The 23,114-nt window shown below is 51.6% G+C and overlaps 11 protein-coding genes across 11 annotated transcripts; 7 read left to right on the top strand and 4 right to left on the bottom strand.

Annotated features, from left to right (window-relative positions):
• Positions 1–483: 483 nt before the first annotated feature.
• On the bottom strand, positions 484–2,465 carry N7496_008522 (Zn(II)2Cys6 transcription factor; the record flags this gene model as incomplete). Its single annotated transcript, XM_056701441.1, has 2 exons — positions 484–2,274; positions 2,343–2,465. The coding sequence occupies 2 exons, from the start codon at positions 2,463–2,465 to the stop codon at positions 484–486; spliced, it is 1,914 nt and encodes a 637-aa protein (XP_056553504.1).
• Positions 2,466–3,233: 768 nt separating this feature from the next.
• On the top strand, positions 3,234–4,637 carry N7496_008521 (uncharacterized protein; the record flags this gene model as incomplete). The annotated part of the gene is made up of 1 exon (XM_056701440.1): positions 3,234–4,637. One exon carries the CDS (start codon positions 3,234–3,236, stop codon positions 4,635–4,637), a length of 1,404 nt encoding a protein of 467 aa, XP_056553503.1.
• Positions 4,638–4,940: 303 nt separating this feature from the next.
• Positions 4,941–6,496, top strand: N7496_008520 (aminopeptidase P family protein; the record flags this gene model as incomplete). Its single annotated transcript, XM_056701439.1, has 3 exons — positions 4,941–5,104; positions 5,198–6,230; positions 6,296–6,496. 3 exons carry the CDS (start codon positions 4,941–4,943, stop codon positions 6,494–6,496), a joined length of 1,398 nt encoding a protein of 465 aa, XP_056553502.1.
• Positions 6,497–6,748: 252 nt separating this feature from the next.
• N7496_008519 (uncharacterized protein) lies at positions 6,749–7,845 on the bottom strand (the record flags this gene model as incomplete). The annotated part of the gene is made up of 3 exons (XM_056701438.1): positions 6,749–7,267; positions 7,335–7,470; positions 7,601–7,845. The coding sequence occupies 3 exons, from the start codon at positions 7,843–7,845 to the stop codon at positions 6,749–6,751; spliced, it is 900 nt and encodes a 299-aa protein (XP_056553501.1).
• A 529-nt stretch (positions 7,846–8,374) lies between these two features.
• Positions 8,375–10,366, top strand: N7496_008518 (uncharacterized protein; the record flags this gene model as incomplete). The annotated part of the gene is made up of 3 exons (XM_056701437.1): positions 8,375–8,971; positions 9,241–9,897; positions 9,962–10,366. 3 exons carry the CDS (start codon positions 8,375–8,377, stop codon positions 10,364–10,366), a joined length of 1,659 nt encoding a protein of 552 aa, XP_056553500.1.
• A 398-nt stretch (positions 10,367–10,764) lies between these two features.
• N7496_008517 (Hydrolase tropI) lies at positions 10,765–11,710 on the top strand (the record flags this gene model as incomplete). Its single annotated transcript, XM_056701436.1, has 4 exons — positions 10,765–10,852; positions 10,918–11,243; positions 11,317–11,440; positions 11,508–11,710. The coding sequence occupies 4 exons, from the start codon at positions 10,765–10,767 to the stop codon at positions 11,708–11,710; spliced, it is 741 nt and encodes a 246-aa protein (XP_056553499.1).
• A 317-nt stretch (positions 11,711–12,027) lies between these two features.
• Positions 12,028–14,268, bottom strand: sac6 (fimbrin; the record flags this gene model as incomplete). Its single annotated transcript, XM_056701435.1, has 5 exons — positions 12,028–12,059; positions 12,117–13,099; positions 13,185–13,888; positions 13,970–14,180; positions 14,246–14,268. The coding sequence occupies 5 exons, from the start codon at positions 14,266–14,268 to the stop codon at positions 12,028–12,030; spliced, it is 1,953 nt and encodes a 650-aa protein (XP_056553498.1).
• Positions 14,269–14,938: 670 nt separating this feature from the next.
• On the bottom strand, positions 14,939–15,786 carry N7496_008515 (putative short chain dehydrogenase; the record flags this gene model as incomplete). The annotated part of the gene is made up of 2 exons (XM_056701434.1): positions 14,939–15,450; positions 15,504–15,786. 2 exons carry the CDS (start codon positions 15,784–15,786, stop codon positions 14,939–14,941), a joined length of 795 nt encoding a protein of 264 aa, XP_056553497.1.
• A 745-nt stretch (positions 15,787–16,531) lies between these two features.
• Positions 16,532–18,538, top strand: N7496_008514 (fungal specific transcription factor domain-containing protein; the record flags this gene model as incomplete). Its single annotated transcript, XM_056701433.1, has 1 exon — positions 16,532–18,538. One exon carries the CDS (start codon positions 16,532–16,534, stop codon positions 18,536–18,538), a length of 2,007 nt encoding a protein of 668 aa, XP_056553496.1.
• A 461-nt stretch (positions 18,539–18,999) lies between these two features.
• Positions 19,000–22,197, top strand: N7496_008513 (DDHD family phospholipase; the record flags this gene model as incomplete). Its single annotated transcript, XM_056701432.1, has 3 exons — positions 19,000–20,645; positions 20,701–21,948; positions 22,047–22,197. Coding segments are annotated over 3 exons (3,045 nt in total), but the record flags the coding sequence as incomplete, so codon positions are not given.
• A 322-nt stretch (positions 22,198–22,519) lies between these two features.
• Positions 22,520–22,954, top strand: N7496_008512 (PaaI family thioesterase; the record flags this gene model as incomplete). The annotated part of the gene is made up of 1 exon (XM_056701431.1): positions 22,520–22,954. One exon carries the CDS (start codon positions 22,520–22,522, stop codon positions 22,952–22,954), a length of 435 nt encoding a protein of 144 aa, XP_056553494.1.
• Between the last annotated feature and the right edge of the window lie 160 nt (positions 22,955–23,114).

The raw sequence follows: 23,114 nt of genomic DNA, 5'->3' as shown, positions 1-23,114 counted from the left end.
CTGACGTCTATACTATATTCACACCCCTCCGCCATGTCTTTAAGATACCATGCCATGATTCGCCTCGAGATATGATTTGAAGAAGAACATAATTGCCATTGTGATGGGGACTGACTGAATTGTACTTACCTAAACCCATGGTTGTTTCTCGTTCCTCCTTCTATCTCCTGTTTGATGTCTCCCCTTTTTTCCCCTCTGCTAGTCTGTGTTGCACTCCCTCCGCTTCATCTCATCCTAAGTCCTGATCCCAACATACCCTGTGCTGCATTTGATACGCGAGTTACGACTTTCCATTTCTGATTCTGTTCAAATCTCTTTTTCGATACGAGCATTGGATAGAGTATATACATCATGAGAAAGATTTTTTAAAGTTATTCATGAGCCCATTTCCTAAACGCTGTAATGCGAACGCCAAAAAATCCCCTCCATTTCTTTTTTAAAAGTGGAAGTCGAGAAGAAAAAAAAGTTTCCTCCACTCTCTTTCTAAAGGCTAATCCCCGCAGAACGAAGACAAATCTGCCGCCGTCGTTCAGCGTCCCGAATGATTTCTGATGATAATTTCAGACTCGGCGCTAGATGCGCATACCGCTCAACTTCGGCAACGACGCTAGAAATAATCGCATCCACCCGCAGCGGAGGCGGGAGCAACGTAGATAGCGTCGGCGACATGGTCGCGCCCATGATTAATAGTGTTTGAGAAACCATCGACAAAGCCCCCTGCCATAGATACGGAAGATGACCTTCGCGGTGGCTCGTGACGTGTTCTAGCTGTCGCAGCGTAGCATCGAGACACCTGCGACAACACTCGCGGACGCCGGGGTCCGCACCGGCTTGTTCGTTTTCAAAGACAGCCAGGATGTAGGGCCGGTATATGATTGTGCGGCAGGCGTTGTATCGTAATCTCAGCACCGTTTGAACGGGGTTTGAGAGAGGTGATTGGGTGAGTGGGAATTGGACTGGTTGCGGGAGACTTTCGTACCATTGGGAGAGTTGGAAGTCTAGTTCTGAGACTATCGGGCCTAGGGAAGAGAGTGTGTGCGTGCTGTCTTTTTGATAGATGAGGTGGCTGACTCGGTTTAAGAGTCTTCGTAGAGCGATTTCGGCGAGGAAGTACCAGAGTTCGTCGCGTCCCGTGTATTCTTCTGCGAGTCTACCGCTGCGGTCGTCTTTTTCGGTTTCGCCATCCATTCCTTCGTCTTCGTCGTCGTCTTCTTCTTCGAAGCCGCCTGGTAGATCGACTATTTCTTCAAAGTTCACGATGCCGGAATGGGGGAGGTCTAGTTCTGCGAGGAGGTCGCTTTCGTAGAGGAGGGAGTTCCAGTAGACTCGTACACTGAGTTCTTTCCACTGTGCGGGTACTCGGTTGGGGTTGCCCAAGAGCAGCTGGAGCTTCATGCTCACATTGGACAGCAGTGTCCATGCCTCGAGTGGTCGTACTAGGTAAAATAGGTAGGCCGATGCTAGTACCATGCACTGTGCGGCAATGGCTGAATTTCGCATCATCACGGAGGGCAGAATCGCCCATGCTGCCGCGAAATACGGGAGACCCGGTGGCTCATGATCTGCTGGTAGGAACGAGATGCTCCCGTTGCGACTGGCAGCTCCAAGGGCTAGTACTAAGAGCACGAGGCAACTAACGGGACCGTCTTGGAACCCTTGCGCCAGAGCAGTTCGGTAGTATCGGTTCCATGTATATGGATTCACACATGCATACCAGATATTTGCATGGTTGAAGAATGCTTGAACGTATGCTGGTGCGTTGGCCAAATCAAAGCCAGAGTTCGGGTTCAAACGCAGTGGTTCACGCGCCATTTCCAATTGAAGAAGATTCTGTGGATCGTAGGGCCCCGATACCAGATCCCGGATCAAGGGCCATTGGAGAAGATGCAGGGCCGGGGTGCTGTGTACTTTGGGCATAGTGGATATACTAATGCTGGGAGGCGGATTGGCCCAGGAGCCCAGTCCCACCGCCGTCATTCTCCCGGATGTTGAAATCCCATTCATCCGGGTGATTGGGTCCTCGCTGCCGATACCGGTGTCGTTGCTCGTCGCCGGGGATGTCGACGACAGGGCTAGATGATGCGGACCTTGTGCTGCTAAGCTAGAATGAAGCAGCCCCTCGATTCGGGTCAGGTGTTCTAGAATAAGCTTGTCGCCAGCATCGAGCTTGATTCCGGGCTCTCGGTACACACACTCGGCATCGAGATCGGAGCAAAGCTGGCATTTCGGACGGGCTCCATTGCATCTTGTCTTGCGTAACCGGCATATCTGGCACTGTCGAACTTTTTAGCTTGTCGGTTCTCAGCAAAAAAAAAGCGAGGTGAAATTGGAGGGAAACCCACGGCAATAGTTGCCCGTCTCCGCGGGTACTCCGCCGCATCTTCGCTGGAACGTTTCTTAGAGCCCAATAGATCGAGCTCGACCCCTGTGATAGGATCAATGTCTCTCTCTGGAGGTGGGGTCATGATCGCCAGGAAAGGACGAAAAAAATTGGGTGTGGATCTCGACGTTTTTGACAAATTGTGAGCTTCTCCGGCGAGAAGTTGATGTCGGAAGCTATAGCACTGGCAAGATGGTCGTGTAGCTTCTCATGCCATCACTGATTGGGAGGTTGTGGAAATCCAGAGACAGTCCCACAACGATGGATGGGGCGAGAGTCTATTTGAGCATCATATCCCTCGAGAATTATGCCCGTCAGATGGCGCATTGGTTGCAGTGCACAGTACCATTGAACAAGTCAGATTTGCGACAACTTGTAGTCCGAGAGAAAAAAAGTCCGGGGAACGGCGGGGCAGTACATTGTTCCTGATTGCGTTGAGCTGTACCGCCCCTCGACGTTTAACCAGTCTTGGTTTAGTGGGCCTGGGTGACTCTGATGGCAGCAAATCACCGTTGACTGCGAAGTATCTGGCACACGGAGGAACTCGTCCGTGGTTGATTTGGCAGTCCGATCAGGATCAGGCCATCGGTCCGCTCTCACACAGATATGATAAGCGGACGGTGAATCAGATCCCATAGATGCGATTGATTGCAGTAATGACCAAGTGATTGGCCCATATTACAGGATGTTGTTGGAGTGTTGCGAGAGTCAAAAAGTCCCAAAGTCCCGATGGCGGCTGATCCGATAAGCTGATAAGCCGATAAGACTATCACACGTGGACGCGTTTGGCCCAAACAAACGCGCCTGACTTTTTTCCCTTCGCCAAAAGTCGCCCTCGCCAATTCCCATCACCATGCCTCGCCCTGCTCCCAAGCGAAACCGATTGACAAAAGGCAACAAGGTTGCTAAATCCAAATCCACCGAACAACCCGACCAGACCGACTCCAATGCCGCCAAATCACCACCACAGAGCGCGTCCGAGGACCCTCGACGCACACTTCGAAGCCAGACACCCCTGACCCAGCGCAATGAGCATGCGATCGAGTCCTCGCCTACTGGAGAACGGCCAGGCACTGGGAGCTGTCCTGGAACTGGTAGTCGACCTCCTACGCGATCTCGTGGTTACTCGTCAACACTATCCTTTGCGGGGCGCAAAGGCGACACGAGCTCGCGCATTCCTGATACACCTGGTTTCGAGAACTCCGTTCTCAGAAACTTCCGGCGTCGCCCACGACAGCAGAGTATTTTGCAAATGATGCAAGCAGAGGATGACACACTAGAGTTGGACGACGAGGATTTCTTGGGCGGGCTCAGTCCCGAGGATGAATCGACACCATTACACCTTTCTCGAGGAAAATCGCTTCTGATACGACAAGATGATCAGTCGCAATCGCCTTCAGAATCTCTACCTTCATCAGGCGGGTCGCGCAAGCGCAAGCGCTCTGATCAAATCCAAGTCCCCCAGTCGCTTTCCGTGGTGATCACGAATACCGTCGTGGAAACCATCGAGGATACCCCTCATCCTACACCTGATATTCGCGAACCGACTCCCGATGTGCCCGATGAAACCCCTCGACCCCTACGATTTGCCGAGATCTTGAGCCAAACGATGCTTCCTCCCGACAGCAGTCCTATGAGCTCTATCGCCACGGGTCCTGGATCTCCAGGCATAATTCCCCAGCGCGGCCTCGCAGGCAAAAGATTCAGAGACCCAGCTCATATGTCTACCGCTGTATTACAAGAAAGACTGCTCCCAAGGCGACGACAGCGCCCGCGCAGAGGCCGGCCTGTGGATCAGTTTGATCTCCCCAGTGATGAGAGTGACGATGGCATGCAGAATGCGGCGTCTGGCGATGAGGATGAGCTGGGCTACCTACCTGTTCGACGATCCAGGCGGAGCGGGACGAGCAAACCTGAACCTTTGGGCAATGCTCGAGACAAGTCCAAACTTAACAATCAAAAACAAAGAAAAACTCGGTCCAAGTCTGCCCCAGCTGCGAAATCAACGGTCGTGCAAAAATCAACAAGACGCTCGCGGTCGCGCAGGAGTGGAGATATCGACAAGGAGAATGAGCAATACTTGTCAACACCATCCTCACCTCTATCCTCTCCGCCCGATTCAGAAGCATCCGAGTCCGAAGCAGAAGTCCAACCGCGTCGCATCATGAGCGAAGAATTGCGCGCTGCAGCGGCCAAGTTTGCCGAGGTCGATAAATGGGAAATGGAGTTTGAAGATGTTTCAGCGTCGGAAGTATAAGGTTTCTTGGTGGAGTCCTGGTGACAGTTTACAGTTTATGCTACAGTTAATGATTCCATATATCCCCCCTGCAGAGAAATTGATGGTTGACGCGTAATGAGACAAATTCAAATTTCGTTAAATTGTGTTATCTCTTCTTTTCTACATTCTTTTTATCTAAAATACCGCCAATAGCCGACGCCCCTCTCTCAACCAAAGAAAAAAAGAAGAAAATGAAAAACGGAGCCCCGCACAGCAAATGCAACCCCGCGACTTCTTGTCACCTCCGCCTCTCTCCTTTCATTCTTCGTCAAGTAATTCACAATGCCGTCGGTTGATGAGATTCTCGCTGCCAAGTATCCGGCCAAGGCTCATGCGCGCCGTGTCGCTCAGGTCCTCCAGGACAAGCATGGCGAGGCCGGCGTGATCTACCTCGAGGCGCAAAAAACTCGTCTTATCGAGGACAATGACGAGGCTATGCCTTTCAGGTAAGTCGGAAACATTACTGGTTCACCAAAGTTTCTCCTATACCCTTGGCCCAACTGGAGTTTGTCATGCTAATTGGAAACCCCCCCATTTAGACAGCGTCGCCCCTTCTTCTACTTGACTGGATGTCTGGAGCCCGATTCCTCGGTCGTCTACGATGTCAAGAAGGACGAGTTGACCCTCTTCATTCCCCCCATCGACCCCGAGTCGGTCATCTGGTCGGGTCTGCCGTTGTCGCCTGAGCAGGCCAAGAAGCTCTACGATGTCGATCACGTCAAGTACACGACCGACGTCAATGCGACCCTGGCCTCGATCGCGTCGGCACAGGATGGAAAGACTTTGGCTTTTGCTATTGAGGAGCAGGTCTCCGAGGGCGTTGAGTTCAAGGGCTTCGCGCGATCGAACCTCGGCGTTCTGAAGACTGTTATCGGCGATGCTCGCGTTGTCAAGGATGCCTATGAGGTTGCGCTTCTGCGGAAGGCGAATGATATCTCTGCCCTAGGACATATTGCTTCTATCAAGGCCGCTAAGACTGCGACTAATGAGCGTGAGGTCGAGGCTGCTTTTATCAACACTTGCATTGCCAATGGTGCTCGGGAGATGTCTTATCACCCCATCTTTGCTGGTGGTGCCAACGGTGCTACGCTGCACTACGTCAAGAACGATGAGAGCTTGACTGATGCTGGATCTCAGCAGCGCAAGGGTAACCTGCTGATCGATGCTGGTGGTGAGTATCAGACTTACTGTGCTGATATTACTCGTGTCGTTCCTCTGGCTGGTACCTTCCCTCTGGAGACTCGCCAGATCTACGAGATTGTTCTGGAGATGCAGAATGAGTGCATTGCTGTGTTGAAGGATGGTGTGTGCTGGGATGATGTGCACGCTCTGGCCCACCGCATCGCTATCAAGGGTCTGCTGAAGTTGGGAATTCTTCAGGGCTCTGCGGACGAGATCTTCGAGAAGCGTGTCAGCGTCGCTTTCTTCCCTCACGGTCTGGGCCACTACCTGGGCATGGACACCCACGACACTGGCGGCTACCCCAACTACGCCGATACCGACAAGATGTTCCGCTACCTTCGTGTTCGGGGCAACTTGCCCGCCGGCTCTGTGATCACCGTTGAGCCTGGCGTAAGTTAACCCGCCTTCACCCTCGTTATTCTATGGTCTTTCGTCACTAACCTTGCCTTTTACAGATCTACTTCTGCCGCTTCATCATCGACCCCGTCCTGCAGTCCCCCGAGCTGAGCAAGTACATCAACACCGAGGTTCTGGACCGCTACTGGAGCGTTGGAGGTGTGCGCATTGAAGACAATGTGCACGTCACCAAGGACGGTCCCGATAACTTGACCTCGGCCCCCAAGGCGATCGCAGAGGTCGAGAGCCTTGCGCAATAAGCAAGTTCTCTTGAGGAATCGGTCAATACAGATTATTTAGATAAGACAACATATAGCGAGCATTCATGAAATTGCAGTAATATGAGCACCTGATGGTCACAAAGACACATGCAGGCCTCCTTGTGGACTTGATATTTGATTCAGAACCTACTAGATCGCTGATGAAAAGGGGTATTGTATCGTGAAATATGCGGATTGTACAATTGGGGAGTTTCCTTGGCCTGGCCCATTGAGTTAATGAAGAGGTTCTCTTCACTTCTCACTGGCTCTCAGGCGCTTCCGTCCCCTTGGGGTCGATTCTGCTTCTGCTGGGCCAGACTTTTCCTTGCGATCCATCAGGATCTTAAGCACGTCGGTCGTGAATTCGGGGACTTCGAGACACATGCTATCCCAGTCCCCTTGAACCTCGTGTCGCAGCAGGTGACCACGAGAAGCCCAGTACGAAGCGACGGGCCTGCGGATGGTAGTGTCGTCTGGGGAGGTGTGAGTGTAGACGTAACGAGCGTAGGATAGCTCGCCACGAGGAGTGCCATTGACGCGATGGATCTTGGTGTGGGCGAGGCTCTTCAGTTGTGGTAGACCCAGCTTCTCGGCCAATGTGTAGATGCGCGCGTGTCGCAGCAATTCCTCCCCAGTCTTATCAGTCGCGCCTTCCGGCTCTTCGGATGCGGATGGGGTCTCTGGCTGTGTAACGGTGTAGTCTCGAGTGTACTCAAACTGCAGGAAGCAGCTAAAAGCATCGACGTCTTCGTTCGGGAGCTCAATACGGCGCTGTTGCGCAGTTTATCTGTCAGTACTTGCGATTAATGAAATATGGAGGAAATCTGCTTATAATTACGGGACCTGAGGACTCGAACTTGTTCATAAATTCGGAGAGGAATGGGGAATCCAAGAGCAGGGTTTGGTGAGCAGTCATAGAGGTCTTCTTATCGCCTTCGCCAATGACAATCTCGACGATCGGAGAGGTAAGGAAGCTGAGAGAAGTGATTAGAGAGTTGACAAGACCTGCCTCCCACGGTGGGAGGTGCAATGGGGTTTGCGCCATCTGGATATGACCAAAAAGGGCTGCAGGGAGAGTGGTGAGAGGGAGGGAGGGTGTCTTACTCGAGGAACTTGAAGCCTGCGCTCTTCTTTGCTGGAGTGGGAGGCTCGGCCTCAGTGGTCGCATCAAGCAGAATAATGTCATCTCCAGCTTTAGAAGTCTGTTCCGTGTTCTCAGTCTGTTCAGTCTGAGGGGCTGGTGTCTCCTGAGTTCCGGTCATTTCCACCTCGTTGGACGTGTTGTTTGCTGCATTCTGCAGGTCGGATCTATCCGTGCCGGAAACTTCAACTTTGGGAGTATCGTCCATTGTGATGGGTCGTCAATTGAGGACTGTGAGGTGGCATGGAGAGAGTGAGGGGGGAGGGATGGAGTTGGGGAGCAGAGGAGGAATGTTGGAGAAAGACGAGCTTCCCTAAAGCTTCTCCCGCGGGCGGACACCGCGTCTTCCACCGTCCTTTCTCGAGTCTTTCAATCAACTCAAGTCAGGTACATCTCTTCTCATGAAATCGCTACGAGCTTTCGCCAATAAAGGCATATTCCCCGGATCGGGATTTACAAGATCTCTCGACTTTCGGACTTGACTTTGACTTTAAGCTGGCGGCCGTCGGAGTTCGGTCATTCAGCCTTTCCACTCTCGCCTCGTGTCAGATGTATGACTTGTCCAATCCCGGGCTTTCCTTTTGATGTCATTTGTTTACTCTTCTCGGTCTTGCCACTGGAGATCCGGACTACCCGAGCTGTTGCCAACCTTATAAGAAGGTCTATGGTAAGATACATTACTACACTACTACCCTGAAGCTAAAGACAGCCCTGCCGCATGTGGATCTCGGATCGTCATGAGCGGACCCCACGAAGGCGAAGCTGAGTTGCCGAGAGGGCGTTTGGCTAGGACACCTCCCAGCTCCACTTCAACCTCCGTTTCCAGTGGTGCAGCATGTGAACATGAAGATCGAGCCAGGCGCCGAAGCATATCGGTAAAACTTCGGGAAACCAACCAGGCCGGCCAGTATATCTTGACGGCCGACGATGCGGAGCTTCTGCAAGAGGTGTTGAGGGATAACTTGCTTTTGGAGAAATCGGGTGCCTCTGCAAAGCGTCCCTTTCTCTTTCGAGACCTACAGTTTACCAGACAGCGAAGTGCCTTTGATCGCCAGAACCCGTCTTTCTCCTCTTCGCAATTCCATGGTTTCTTCACGCTCTTCTGGCTCGGTGTGGCGCTGATGTTGGTCAAGGTTGCTGCCAACAACTGGAGAACCTATGGGACTCCGTTCGGCACAACTGAAATCATCGAGCTCATGCTGAGCCGAGATGTTTTGGTGCTAGGGATCACCGACTTTATCTTGTGTTGGTCAACTTTGTTCTGCCTTGGCCTTCAACGGGTGATTCTTCGAGGATACTTGGACTGGAGTGGATTTGGATGGGTGATCCAAAATGTATGGTCCCTTGATCGCTGCTGATTTTTCATGTGGATGTAGACACTCACCATAGAACCAGATTTGGCAAACTTCATACCTCGCCGGCTTCATCTGGTGGACATACCATCGAGACTGGCCATGGACTCACACCGTCTTCATGGTCTTGCATTGCTTAACAATGCTGATGAAGCAACACAGCTATGCCTCTTACAATGGCTACTGTAAGTTTGATACCATGATTTCATTCCCTATATTGTGTGACCTTGCTAATAATGACAGTGTCGGAGCTGTACAAAAAGCGAGACTTGCTCAAGGGCCGGCTCAAGCGACTAGAGGGATATAGCAGCCACGACTCCGTTTCAAGCAGTCAGTCATCACCACCGAGTGCTATCGTTTCGGAAATTGCAAATTTGAGAAAGCAGAATAGACAGCGCAGCTCCACTGAGTTCAAGAGTATCCATGCTACTCGCGATACGGATCACCTCTTAGTACTATCGGAGACTATCGAGAATGGCACAGCGCTGGGACCGGCTCAAATGGTGTCACTCAAGGGCCTGCTAACCAAAGAGATTGAACTATTATTCGAGGGACTCCACGGTCAATTTTCCAAGAACAGCCAGTACCCTCGGAACTTGACCGTTGGCAACTTTTGTGAATTCATCACACTGCCTACATTGGTCTATGAACTCGAATACCCACGCACCGAGCGAATTGACTGGGCTTATGTTGCGGAAAAGGTTGTAGCCACTTTTGCTACCATTTTTGTCATGATCGTGGTCTCCCAGTACTGGATCTATCCCGTGGTCATGAGAACGCTAGATATGAAGGACCAGGGCTTGACGGTGCAGCAGCGACTTCAGGAGTTCCCCTGGGTACTCAGTGACTTGCTGTTCCCTTTTATGATGGAGTATCTGCTAGCATTCTACGTGATTTGGGAGTGTGTGGTGAGTCTTACGTCTCCCCTTTGGTGCCTACCTATCGTGACCCACTGTCTGACAACATTTTTAGCTCAATGCTTTGGCCGAAATCACCAGATTCGCCGATCGGGGATTCTACGCCGACTGGTGGAACTCGGTCTCCTGGGACCAATTTGCCCGCGATTGGAATCGACCTGTTCATAACTTCCTGTTGAGGCACGTTTACCACAGCACCATCAGCTCCTTCCACCTCTCCCGGGTTTCGGCAAGCTTGGTGACGTTTTTCCTGTCTGCCTGTGTGCATGAGCTGATCATGTTGTGCATATTTCGACGTCTGAGGGGATACTTGTTGTTCCTTCAGATGACACAGTTACCATTAGTCTCGCTGAGTCGCACGCGCCTCATGCGTGGGAGAAGACTTATGGGAAATATCTTCTTTTGGCTGGGGATTTTCACTGGACCGAGTCTGCTGTGCAGTTTGTATTTGATCATTTAGATTAGACAGCACAAAAAAGAAAGACTTGTGCATACTTCTACGGGTTGTGAATAAGAAGCATTTTCCTGTCTACGAGACTAGCTAGTCCCCATTCTGAAGGACTATCGAATAATGTGGATCCTTTTCGGAACGACGGATACAAAATATATGAATTTGTTCTTCCATAGACTACTAATTGCTTCGATTTAGCCTCAATTCGTCTTATTAGGTCTAGTTAGCTATCCCCATCATCCATAACACCATCGCAGGCACCCACGGCCACGCGGCGTAGAGAACCCGATAAAATGCGGGACTTTTACCCCGCTGATCTCATCGTTCCCCATTTCCAATCTCCCTTCCAACTGTTTCACTCTTCCCCTCTCACAATTCCTTAAAACCAATCCATACAAAAAAAGACCATGGCCTCCAATCCCCCTGGAGCATGCTGCACAGTCGGCGTCAAGCACGAAGGCGAAGCAAAGGGTCAATTCCAACAAGTCGGCGGAGGTATGCCAGATGCTCGGTTCATACAACTCCGCATTTCCATTTGCTAATTGATTTTACCCCACCAGTTGATACTTATGTCACGTACCCAACCGACCGCTCTACCAAGCGTGCTGTGCTATTGTTGACCGATGTAATCGGTCATCGATTCATTAATGCCCAGCTTATCGCGGATCAGTTAGCTGCGAATGGTTACTTCGTGGTTATGCCCGATCTTTTCCACGGTGATCCTGTGCCGCTGAATCGTCCTGCGGATTGGGATTTGATGGCTTGGTTGAATGGTCCGCCTGGTCATTTGGTGCCGCGTGTGGAGCCCGTCGTTAAGGCTGTGCTTGGTGAGATGAAGTCTGGCTTTGGCTGTGAGAGGATTGGTGCTATTGGATATTGTTTCGGGGTATGTTATATTTCTTGGGGGTATAGCTTTGGATTTGATTTTGTGCTGATCAGCTGTATGCTTGTGTTGGCAGGCTAAATATGCTGTCCGTCTGCTTCGGGATGACGGTGTTGATGCGGCTTATTTGGCTCATCCTAGTTTCGTGGATGCTGAGGAGCTGGCTGCGATCAAGCGTCCCCTGTCTATTGCTGCAGCTGGTGGGTTACTTCCCTGTTTTTTTCCTCCTGGGGTGCTCTTGATCAATGGCTAATCTTTATCATACAGAGACCGATTCTATCTTCCCGGCTTCCAAGCGCCACGAGTCCGAAGAGATTCTGGCCAAGACGGGTCAGCCGTACCAGATTAACCTGTACAGCGGTGTCGAGCACGGTTTCGCAGTTCGTGGCCATATTTCGAAGCCCATCATTCGATTTGCAAAGGAGGCGGCATTTACTCAGGCAGTAGCTTGGTTCAACCAGTACGTTTAGGTTGTCGGTTTTAAGGTACAACCTTATTCTAGAGCCTCAAGGTTTATGATCAGATTTGCTACAAAACAATATCCACCGTCTTCTCCAAAGGATAAAAATGTGTCTCGCATTTTTGAATTCGTGCCCACTCCTTTCATTCGTCATGTTTAAAACACAAGATGTACATGCATCGTAAAGATTTCAAGCTCAAGCGGAGGAGGAAATAGAAAAAAGAATATTCATAAGCCACTGCCGAGGTCTGCTCTGGCATGGCTAGTCCCATATACATAGAGGGACCACAAGGGATATGTAAATGGCTACCAAAACACGAGTCTTGCTTACATTTTCTCGTGCGTCGCCATGAGGGAACCTATAAAATCTAGTTAGAAATGGGACAACCTTAAACAAGTCAAGTGTAATAACATACCAATGAAAGTAGTCACCAGGCGAGAGCGCACTTGGCAAATATCCTCCGGCACCAGCCAAATGGTGGCACCCATCTTTCTGGCAATACTGATGCTGAGCTTAGCATTGGCATAAGCCTCCTCGTCGGACCGGCCAGGGGTAACCAAGTCGTAGTCCACGTAGCTGCTCTTCATGCCGTTCAGCACATCCAACAGGAAGCGACCAGTGCCGATGGACGGGTCCTTGAAGCTGCGGATGGCACTCGTCTGGCCACCACTCTTCGACATGTCGTTCGCCCAGCGAATCATCTCTGCGTCGGTAATCTCACGCTTGCCCAGGCGCTGGGCCAGCGCAGACAGGGTACGAGTAATATCACGACGCATCAACTGCCAAACCAGGCCCAGAGTAAGCGTACGTTGGCCGTCAGTAATATCAGCACCCTGCACACCGACCAAGGAGAACCCGTGGTGCTTTCCAAGCTCGATGGAGTAGTTGGTGTTCTCCACTGCCTTGAATCGCATCAACTCGCCTCCGGACGCGGGGGGCTTGTTAACATGCCTCCAGTTCACGCTGCCCGGAATCACCTTGTCATAAGCCTGGAGCAGAATATTACCATCACGCAGATCATCGAAGAGCGAGTTGACGGCGGGCTGCACATCCAAAGAGTTCAGCCAGAGAGTGAAGACACGAGCCTCGCGCTCACCCTCGGCATCGAAATCTTCCACCTCGAGCTTCTCCTCCTCGGTAATGGGATCCAATCCAGGGTGGGTGTTGAAGAGGTTGGCAACGAAAGCAAGGTTAAGCTTCGGGTTTCCGGCGACCAGGGAGGTTGGGGTCAAGAACTTGCGGCAATCCAGCTTCTCGGCGTTGGTGAGGACCTCCTCAGCACGCTGAAGCAGGTCTCGAGTCTGGAGGGGGCTGCGGGAGCAGACATCGGGAGCCAGCTGGTTCAGAAGAACCGTATAATTCTCACCATCCTTCACGTCAGTGGAGAAGTTCGTCACCCTAGAAGTAGAAGAGAATTAGTCACGGCTGTCCATTGATGGTTGTATATTTCCACGAAACAAGGATCAATTCTAGGGGTTCTTACCGTCGCTCCCACTTGGCGTTCTTAAGGTGATAGTTGAACCAGCGGAGCAGGATCTGCTCTGGGGGAAGACGCAGGAACTGCTCCAGAGTCTCATCCTCCTCCAACAAACGGTACAGCTCGGGGTGGAGCTTAATATCGATCTTGCCCAGCAGACCACGGCGAATGACCTGCCAGATCAGACCCAGAATCAAGTGCTCACGGACCTCAATGATGTCTCCGCTGCCAATGTTGACCACGGAACAGCCAATGCCCTTAGCGGAGTTGATCACAATGTTGTTGTTCTCCGTCATGTGGAAAGCGTTCAATTGCTTGATCTTCTTGCCGGCCTTGTTCAACACGCGCTCATCGATAGTATCCGGTACGCTGTCGTTGATCAGCTTGGCCAGGACCAAACCGTCCTTGCACTTGTCGAACATCTCGAAGGTATCGGTGGGGAAGGGCAACATGTCGCCAATATCGGGGTCGCCGGCCAGGACCGCATTGATGTGTCTCGTGAATTCGGTTCGCTCATCCTCGTTAATAGTGTGGGTAACGTTTGCGGAGGAACCCTGGACGTGAATGCGACCACCACCGACGCTGCCCTTGGAGACATGGCGGGCTCCACCCGGGCCCGCGCCTGCGCCGGCTCCAGCTCCTTGAATCACAGCCGCGGGGCTCGCAGCACTGGCACCGGGGGCCGGTCCTGAGCGGAGTCGCGCAACAAGCTGTTATCTTATTAGTATCTAGCGACCGAGATCTTGCGATAATCAAGCTTAAAGGAAGAAATCAAAACAAGGGCCACCTACATCAATATAGTCCTCGAGCTCGACACGACGGGAGCTATCGAGCTCCACGCCCTTCAGAGCCTGGCGCACCACATCGTATGGCTGGCGCTCGGATTGCTGAGTAGCCTTGATTGCGGAGGCCTCGTCTAGGTAGCCGCGGTCATCGACGTCCAACCTGCGGAATGCATCCTGGAGGGAGAAAATCTCGCCCTGGTCCAGCTGCGGGAATCGCCTGAAGAGGACAACAGAGATACAGTCAGCATTGAGGATTTTAAACGAGGATTGAAAGGAACGCACTTCTGGAGCTTGAGGACGTTCATCTTGGGTAAACGACCTAGGTGGGGGGTGGGGTGATCAGGCGCAAACGGGATCACGCCGGGACTCGACGGAGAGGGGGAATAATGTGAGAAGAGGAAGGAAAGAAGGATCTCAGGAACGGGATCACTAAATGATTCGGAGTGGCCAGGCAGAATCCAATGGCCGTGGGAAGGGGGGTAAAGGAGGAAGGGAAGGAAGAGCTGGGCAGTGCAAAGAGGCAAGAGGTAAGAGTGTCTAGTACCTTACTAGTGAGACTGAGAACCACAAGGTGGGGGGGAAATATCCGCGTATGTCAGCGGGGGGACGTTACTGTATTGTATGGTCACAGTATACGAACATAGGCTGCATTATTCATGGTATTTTACCAGAGAGTACTTGAACAATACTTCTACTTTTCACTAGTTCAGATGTTCTATTTATGTACTATAGAAGTATTCCCACCCCTCATCGGAATACCAGGCCCTCCAATTGACCTTTGCTGCCTTGCCCTGATGACGTCGCCGGGGCTGCAATTTACACCAATTGGACCAATCGAACGGAGACAAGAAACATTCTTAGTATTGTTATGCCTTCCTCCCCTAGTTGTGGCTTGACTCTCGTATGCCTCGTATACCTCGTACCCTGCCCATCCTCCAATATGTAGTAGCCCCCCCCCCCCCCAGGCAGACAGGTTTACCACGGCTGGACACCATCCCACCGAATCGCTTTTCCAACATCCTCATCTCGCCCCCCTTCAACCACCGCGCGTACAAAATTCGCCCCAATGGCCGGGTCAATGGCACCCAACTGCTTATTTCGTTCCGGATTCCCGCCCAGTCCAGTGGCCAAAAACCCCGGCGAAACGCACCAGGTCTTCACCCCGTCCTCGCGGAGGATTCGTGTCCATTCGCGCATCAGCATGTTCATCCCCGTCTTGCTGGATCGATAGGCCGAGATGGCTCGTGAGGTTTTGGGCCAGCCCTTTACTGGAGATTGGCTCAATCGAATCGTTAGGTTCTCCGACTCGGTCAGCGCGGATGCACCGCTGGTGATGAAGAGCAGTCGAGGATCCGCGGATTTAAGGAGCAATGGCACGAATGTGTGCGTGAGGATCTGTGTCCCGGTCGTGTTGACATTCCATGATTTGTTCCACATCTCCCGCATCGTCAATTCTCCGGAATACATCTGGGGGTCGAATTGTCCTCCTGCAATAATCTTGTGTGAGCAAGATGAAAGGATACACAGTTGCAGCACCTACCGGCATTGTTGATCAAGACATCTACTCGACCATACTGGTCAGCAACATGGTCGAAGGCCTTCTCAATTGATTGATCATCCTCGATATCAACCTGCACTGGAGCTACCACGGTGGCGCTGTTAGGAAATTCAGCCTGCAACTGTTGGACTGCCGCGTCAGCCTTGTCCATGCTACGACATCCGAGGAGGATCGTGTAGGATTTAGAGGATTCGAAGAGGGCTTTGACGGTTTCTAAGCCCAGTCCCGTATTTGCCCCGGTGATGAGGATAATTGTGCTATCCATGACGGTTGAATCGTGCAAAATGTTTGAAAATTAAATAGTTGCTCCCTTTTTTGCACGCTGGAGGACTCGGGGGTCCTTTATATTTCGCATCATCATGGGCAAAGAGGGTTTCCTACGTCTGATAGCACGCCTAAAAGCGTATCTGCCACGGACTTAAGACTCCCAGGCGAACTTAGTTGACACCCGAATATGGTAGGTCGGTCGGCCGAGCTAAATTTCCAAATGCGGAAGAGAACCCGGTCAAGTTTCTCCAGTATTGTACAAGACGCCAATTCATGACTCGGTGATCTCGGTAGTAGATCAAAACAGTAGGTAGGTTGTTACTAGTAAATGGTCTTGTGTCCAGGTGAGAATCCTGCATGGTGTTGCGATAAGAGGGACTTCTATCCTAACAACCGATCTCCCTAATGCCCAGCATTGTAGAGATATATATCCGCAGACGACCAAGGGTGAACATGTCTGCATTACCCACAAAGATCCAAGTCATATATCTACCATTATAAATCCAGCACCTATTAATAATCCGCCCATTGTCCTAATCCACAGACCCGAGAAGATCGCCAGGTTTGTCTTGTGGAAAACTATTGAATGCGTGGCTCTCCGCCCCCACGGGAGATCTTACACCACTGGGATTCCATCTTCAACACCTGCACACACATCGGTCTTTCGACGGAAATCAAGTTTCCAAATAGAATGGAACCAAACGAACTCAGACGGTAGTCAGCCATCTAAAAAGCACTAGAGAATGTCTGACTTCTCAAGCTTGACGGGCAAATTTCGAATCCACAAGGAACCGCCCCACAAGCCACCAGGCAAAGTCACTAAACGGCCCCGAGAATCATTGTCCTGCAACCAATGCAAGAGTGCCAAACTCCGCTGCAATCGGCGACAGCCATGTAGCTCATGTGCCCGAAAGGATGAGCCTGCGCTATGCTCCTATCAACGAACCTCGCCGGGCAGCAGCCACTCAGCCTCGGCGGAAGACCGACTTGCTCACCTGGAATCCCTAGTTAAGGATCTGATGCAGAATCCAAACCTCGGACGATCTGGAAACAACACTGTGGGAGACCAGTCATTGAAAGACCCAAGAGTGGCCGATCAGAATTTAGATGAAGGTAGATATGTTGGCTCCACTCATTGGTCTGCCATCCTGGATGATATCCAGGAGCTCAAGACAGCCGTGGCCCGCCGAGAGCATACTCCAGAGCCTAGCCCAGAAACTCTATCACCACCACCTGGTTCTAACAAAGAAATGCTTATTTTCGGATTGCCGAGTGATTACCCACTGGAGCAGGTTATGGACCAGCACCTCCCCTCCAAGGTGGAGGTTGACCGATTGGTTGCAATATACTTTCAAGGAGAAAGCTTCATCATCCCATTCATTCATACACTGCAATTCCAACGCCAGTATCGCGCCTTCTGGGATGACCCCAAACATGTTAGTCCGCTATGGCTCTCCATGCTGTTCTCGATTTGCTCGGTGTCCACCTTGATTCGTGGCACCGTGGGCATCTCCCCGACCTCAAAGGAAGATGTTATTGCGGAGGCATGCCAACTTCTCGAGGCGTCTGGGAAATGCTTGGTTCGAGGTGAATATTATCGCCCCCAGCCACTAGTACTCGAGGCATTGATCATGTATGCTCAATGCAAAAATATGCAATCCCTCGACCCGTCCCGAGAAGCTGGTGCAATCTTTGGAATGGTCGTTCGCATGGCTCATGAGATGGGTTATCACAGGGACCCGGACTCGCTGGGGTCATTCTCACCATTCGAGGGTGAGATGAGGCGGCGCCTGTGGGCTCTGTGCAAGCAGGTGGACCTGATGGTATCCTTTCAGCTCGGCCTTCCCAGCAATATCTGTCTAGAGAACTGTGATACCAAATCTCCCCGGAACTTGACCGACTCAGACTTTGATGTCGACACGAAGGTTCTTCCGCCGTCACGCTCGGAAGACCAGCCCATTGGACTACTGTGGTTCATTGTCAAGGATCGACAGATGGTCAGCTTCTACAAGGTGTGTCGTGACGCTTTGAGCTTTCACGAAAAGTCCCATACAGAAATTCAGCAACTGGATAGTGAGATTCGACGGATGTATACAACCATCCCAAGCGTTCTGCGAACTCGACCGCTGGCCGAGTCTCTTACTGACCCTCCATTTTTAATCATGACCCGGATCTATGTCGAGTTCATTTACCTAAAGAGTCTTTGTGTCTTTCATCGCAAGTACATGACCCGAGGCAACCGGCTCAGTACCGAATCCTGCATGGAAGCTGGCCAAAGGCTGGTCCGTCAGTTTATCGAGATATACAGCGAGCTCTCACCCGGTGGCCAGTTGTATGGTCATCGTTGGATGCTGACCAACTTCACTATGAATGATTTTCTTCTGGGTGTGATGGTGCTCTGCCTGGTAGTTCATATCCACCGACGGGGGCCGGAATCTTCAGTTATCAAACCACAAACCGAAGAGACCATTCGGCCCTTGCTCAAGCAAGCGCATGCAATTTGCGTGGAGAAATCTTCGGCAAGTCGGGATGCTAGATATGTTTCACGGGCCATCACGGCTCTTTTGGATGGACCGGTGACCAGAGTCGGGGCGCCCGCTCTTCCTGTGGACCAACAGACTTACAGCACAATGGATGGAACTTCTCTGGGCTGGTTAGATCCATTTTACATTGAGGATAATGAGGGTTTAGACTGGGGGCTGCTTGATTCGCTCCTTTCGAACCAGCCGGAAGAGGAAGAGAGTGGATAGTCCTGGGGACTAAAAGGACTGAATAATGATACTGTTTACGATATAGCCATTAATTCTTCATATATGATGCCTACGGTTAAGGCGCACGTGGATATGCTAAGAAATCATTCTGAGGAGGAACAAGCATAATCCTCTTCCTCAGAGCCTATAGGGTCTATCTTTCTAATACGATAGATTCCTGGAGAGAAAAAAAAGGTTGACTAGATACATTTACTACCATTTTTCTGCTCTTTCCCAAAGATCACTCAATGTCATCGCTTTTTAATCACTTACCAGTTACTACAACTACTGTGGACGGAGTATATTCTACCATGTGCACGTGTTTGCCAAGGATGATCAGCTGCTAGCTCGTTCCCCACGCGATTACATCATATGCTCGGCCGATCCCATCTGGACCCGCGGCCAAAAATACGGGAGTTTGCTCCAGCTGGTCTCTTCGACATACCCTTCCCCATGCTAAGTCTGTACAATTGAATGGCGCTCGTCGACTGTGGATGCCCCTGATCTGGCATCGCATCCAATCTCACATCCTCACCATTTCCTGCCTTCGAATCCTCCACACCACACGCTCTATCTCCCCCTCCACGCTGGTTCGGCCCGTGGTCCTGCTACGGACGCGCCCGACCTCCATGGCGGGCGCTGACCAAAAGTCCTTCCTGGGGACACTCTCTCCGTGGAGTACCCCGAGAAGCTCCACTCCCCAGCCTTCCGATCGCCTACCAGGGAACCCAGACGTCTTGCAACGGTCGCAGGGAGAGGACCATACGGTGACCCACCGACATAAGTTGAGCCTGCGACACTACCCACCAGACTGTCCGCCATTGAAAGTGAGATGGTTCTATGCCGTGGACTCGCCCAAGCGAAAGCCTGCTCTGCTGGACCAGAACAAACCCGACCAGAAGCCGCCGCCTCCACCCAAGAAGTTCATTCCCTTCTCACCCCGCGACTCGCAGTCAATTGAAGCTACTTTTCAGAAGCTGTCGGAGATTGAAGACTCCAAGGTGGACGAAGAGACAAGACGAGCTGCGTTAGAACAAGTGTCGACGAAAGTACCGGTGAATGAGGATTTTCTGTTCGATGTGGATGTGGAAGCTCGAGAGCTCAGCCCTGCTTACTGGATTGGTCCTGTATACGAAGTTCGGCGTGGAACGTGGTTCTTCCAGGAAGGATCATTCGTTAAGCCATGCGAGGAGAACCTGGCTACACAACTTGAGGAGGGTTATGTGAAGCTACGGCCATGGAAAATCGATGCTGGGGAAGGAGAGGAAGGTAGATCGCCCGATGCCCCCTCAAAGGAGGGTCACAGTCGAGCAAAGGTGGGCACAGGCTCCGAATACAATGCACAGGACACTCCCCGATCTACAAAACCTTGCGATAGGTCTCAACCCATAGGAAACGCATCGACTGCAACTCCTTCAGACAGCCCACAGTATCGCCTGTTTGGAGCCTACATGAACAGGATTGTCGCATATCAGGATGAGTCGACAGCTTGGCTTAACACTGACGATTTCATGTCGCGTATGAGCACCACCGTGTATCAAACACTCGGCCGTACCCCGGGCGATAAATTAGTCCGTGGATATGGGGAGACCCGACGACCAAGGGAACCACTCGAAACTCGGGTCTCGGAGCGCAAGAAGGGCGAGAAGGTACCAGGGACCCCTCGTCGTGAGACCATTCGCACTTCTAATACTGCACCAAATTCGAGACCCAATTCAGCGGACATGTCAGGAACCGAAGCTGAAGCCGAAGCTATAGCGAGGCGCCCCATCTCAACTTTAGAACGGCAGATGTCCTCTCTTGCGGGTGAACCTCAGAATCCAGCAGAACTCGAAGAACAGGCTCGTAGACAGGAAGAGCAAGAGATGGAGGATTCCAGGGAAGTTGACAGTGAAGATCAAGACCGAGATGTCGATCATTTGGTGCTGGTCACCCATGGCATCGGCCAGCGGCTCGGCTTGCGATTGGAGAGTATCAACTTCATACACGACGTCAATGTGCTTCGCAAGACGTTCAAGGGAGTCTACAAAGCCTCACCCGATCTTCAAGCATTGAACTCTGCCTTCCCAGACAACACTAGTAACTGTCGCGTTCAAGTGCTTCCTGTGTAGGTTGATGTCCACACCGGGCTTGCCCTATGAAGCATACTAATAGTTCGGTAGTTGCTGGCGTCATCTTCTTGATTTCCCGTACCGTGAAGTTCGACAAAACCGAAAGGAACTCGATCTGACGGATGCGGATACCTTCGAAGACGATGCCTACCCCAGTCTAGCTGATATCACCCTGGAAAGTGTCCCCGCCGTTCGAAACCTCATTTCGGACTTGGCAATGGATGTCCTACTCTACCAAAGTGGATATTGTGAGCACATTGCCAACATCGTGAAGCAAGAATGCAACCGAATTCTTGAGCTATACAAGAAGCGGAATCCATCTTTCAATGGGACCGTGAGCCTTTGCGGTCACTCACTCGGAAGCGCCATTCTGTTTGACATCCTATGCAACCAACCCTCTGATGTAAATATCGCCAAGGGCAGCAGAGCGACCGCTCGGGGCAGTGATGATATGGCCGATCAACGAGGAGGAACGCAGAGTGCACTTAACTTTGACTGCGAGGAATTCTTCTGCCTGGGATCCCCCATTGCGCTCTTCCAGATGCTGAAAGGAAAGACTGTTGCTGGGTATTCTCCCCTAGGAGTCAGAGGTCGCAAGAGTGCGTTAGATGTTGGTGACATTGGATCTCCGCGACTGGGCTCTATGCGATCCTCTAAGCGAGATTCACATGGGAGCAGTCGGGATTTGACTGAAAGCTCGGCCATCATCTCCGCGCCCAAATGCCGGGACCTCTACAATATCTTCCACCCCTCGGATCCCGTGAGTTATCGGATTGAGCCTCTTATCTCGCAGGCGATGGCCAGTCTCAAGCCCCAGCCGCTGCCCTCCGTCAAGAAAAGCCTGTGGACGACCTCTGGACAGAGTCTTTCTATTCTGGGGAGCCGCATGGGCCAGAGTGTCGGCTCTCTTTGGAGTAACTTTACCTCTGGCGTCGCGAGCAGTCTGTTGAATCGCAGCCTGGGGCTGAATGCCGAAGATGTCTCTACTTCTCGGAGTACAGCTAGCGGCAAACCAACCGAGGATCCAGCAGGACACAGGCGAACCCAGTCGGGTACTAGCCTCCATAGCACTTCGCATGATTCTGATGACCATTGTGAGACACTTATCGATCATGATCTCGAAACCTTGTATGATGGCTTCCAGAAGAGCCGGACCACCCATAAAAGGGACCCGGCACGATCTTCTGGCGAGCCCGAATCGGGACTCGACTCGGAAGACCAGGAGCGCAAGTTGAAATTCGAAGATGCCAAGGTTCGATCGTTGAATTCCAATGGCCGCGTGGATTACAGCATTCAAGAGTAAGTGTGATGAACCCTTCCTATTCTCCTCTCCCCACTATCACTCTGTTTTCCTGCCAGGAAATTGATTCTTCTGGGGCTCACTCTTTTGTCTTTAGGGGCGCATTTGATATTTCCTTGATTGCCAGTATTGCCAGTCATCTTACGTATTGGGGGGATGAGGATGTGAATCACTTTATGCTCTCCCAGATGCTGTCGCGCAAGTCGCGACATCGACTCAAGGGAAGCAGTGCGGCAGAGAAACCATAAGATATAGATACGGAGTCCATAAATCAGTACATAGATACCTGGTGATACCTCGTGACATTGATTACTACCCATCCTCTAGTCAATGTTCGCCGATAGAATAGATTCTAATCCGAGGCTCATCTTCTTTATTTCCTTTTGACTTTCTCTCTTGGTTACTGACTGTCCGTCATGAAGGAGCTTCTTCCGCTTAGCGAAAGCCCCACAAAAACTCCGCCGAAACATAATTCCATCGCCGCCCAGAACTTTTCTTTTCTCCCGTTTTTCCTCCCCTTCTCTCTTTTCCTTCGTCAACCTCCCTGGCTCGTCTCGATTTCCCATCACAATGAGCGCAGAACTCCAACAGGTTCAAAAAGTGTGGGAGCGCACCCGCTCAAACAGCCCGATCTATGAATTCCTCTTGAGCGAGGTTGACATCTACGAGGCCGAGCCAGGGGTGGTTCGGGCTCGACTCCAAGTGACAGCCCGTCAACTCAACTCCAAAGGCACTCTTCACGGATCCTTCTCTGCCACCGTCACCGATTGGGCCGGTGGTCTGGCCATTGCCTCCTGTGGATTGGACGCGACCGGAGTCAGCACGGATATCCACGTCAACTACCTCTCTACTGCCAAGGAGGGCGACTCGCTGGAGATTGAGAGTCGTGCCAACAAGGTCGGCAAGTCTCTTGCCTTTACGACGGTTACTATCTCCAAGAAGACCGAGTCGGAATTGACTGTCGTCGCTCAGGGCTCGCACACCAAGTATGTTCGGACACGATGAAGTCCTGATCCGGTGTGGGTTTCCCCCAAATTTTCTATTTGAACGAGATGATTTCTCTTCTTTTTCCCATGCTGCCTCGCCAGCTGGGAATGTCCACTGAGTAGATTCAAGAGCCATCACTATAGATTTGATACCCCATTCCTTTCCCCCTTCACACCCG

The sequence above is a fragment of the Penicillium cataractarum genome (genome assembly GCF_028827025.1).
Source record: "Penicillium cataractarum strain IBT 29864 chromosome Unknown utg000007l, whole genome shotgun sequence".
Taxonomy (NCBI): Eukaryota; Fungi; Ascomycota; class Eurotiomycetes; order Eurotiales; family Aspergillaceae; genus Penicillium; species Penicillium cataractarum.
This window is presented reverse-complemented; position numbering and strand designations above follow the sequence as displayed.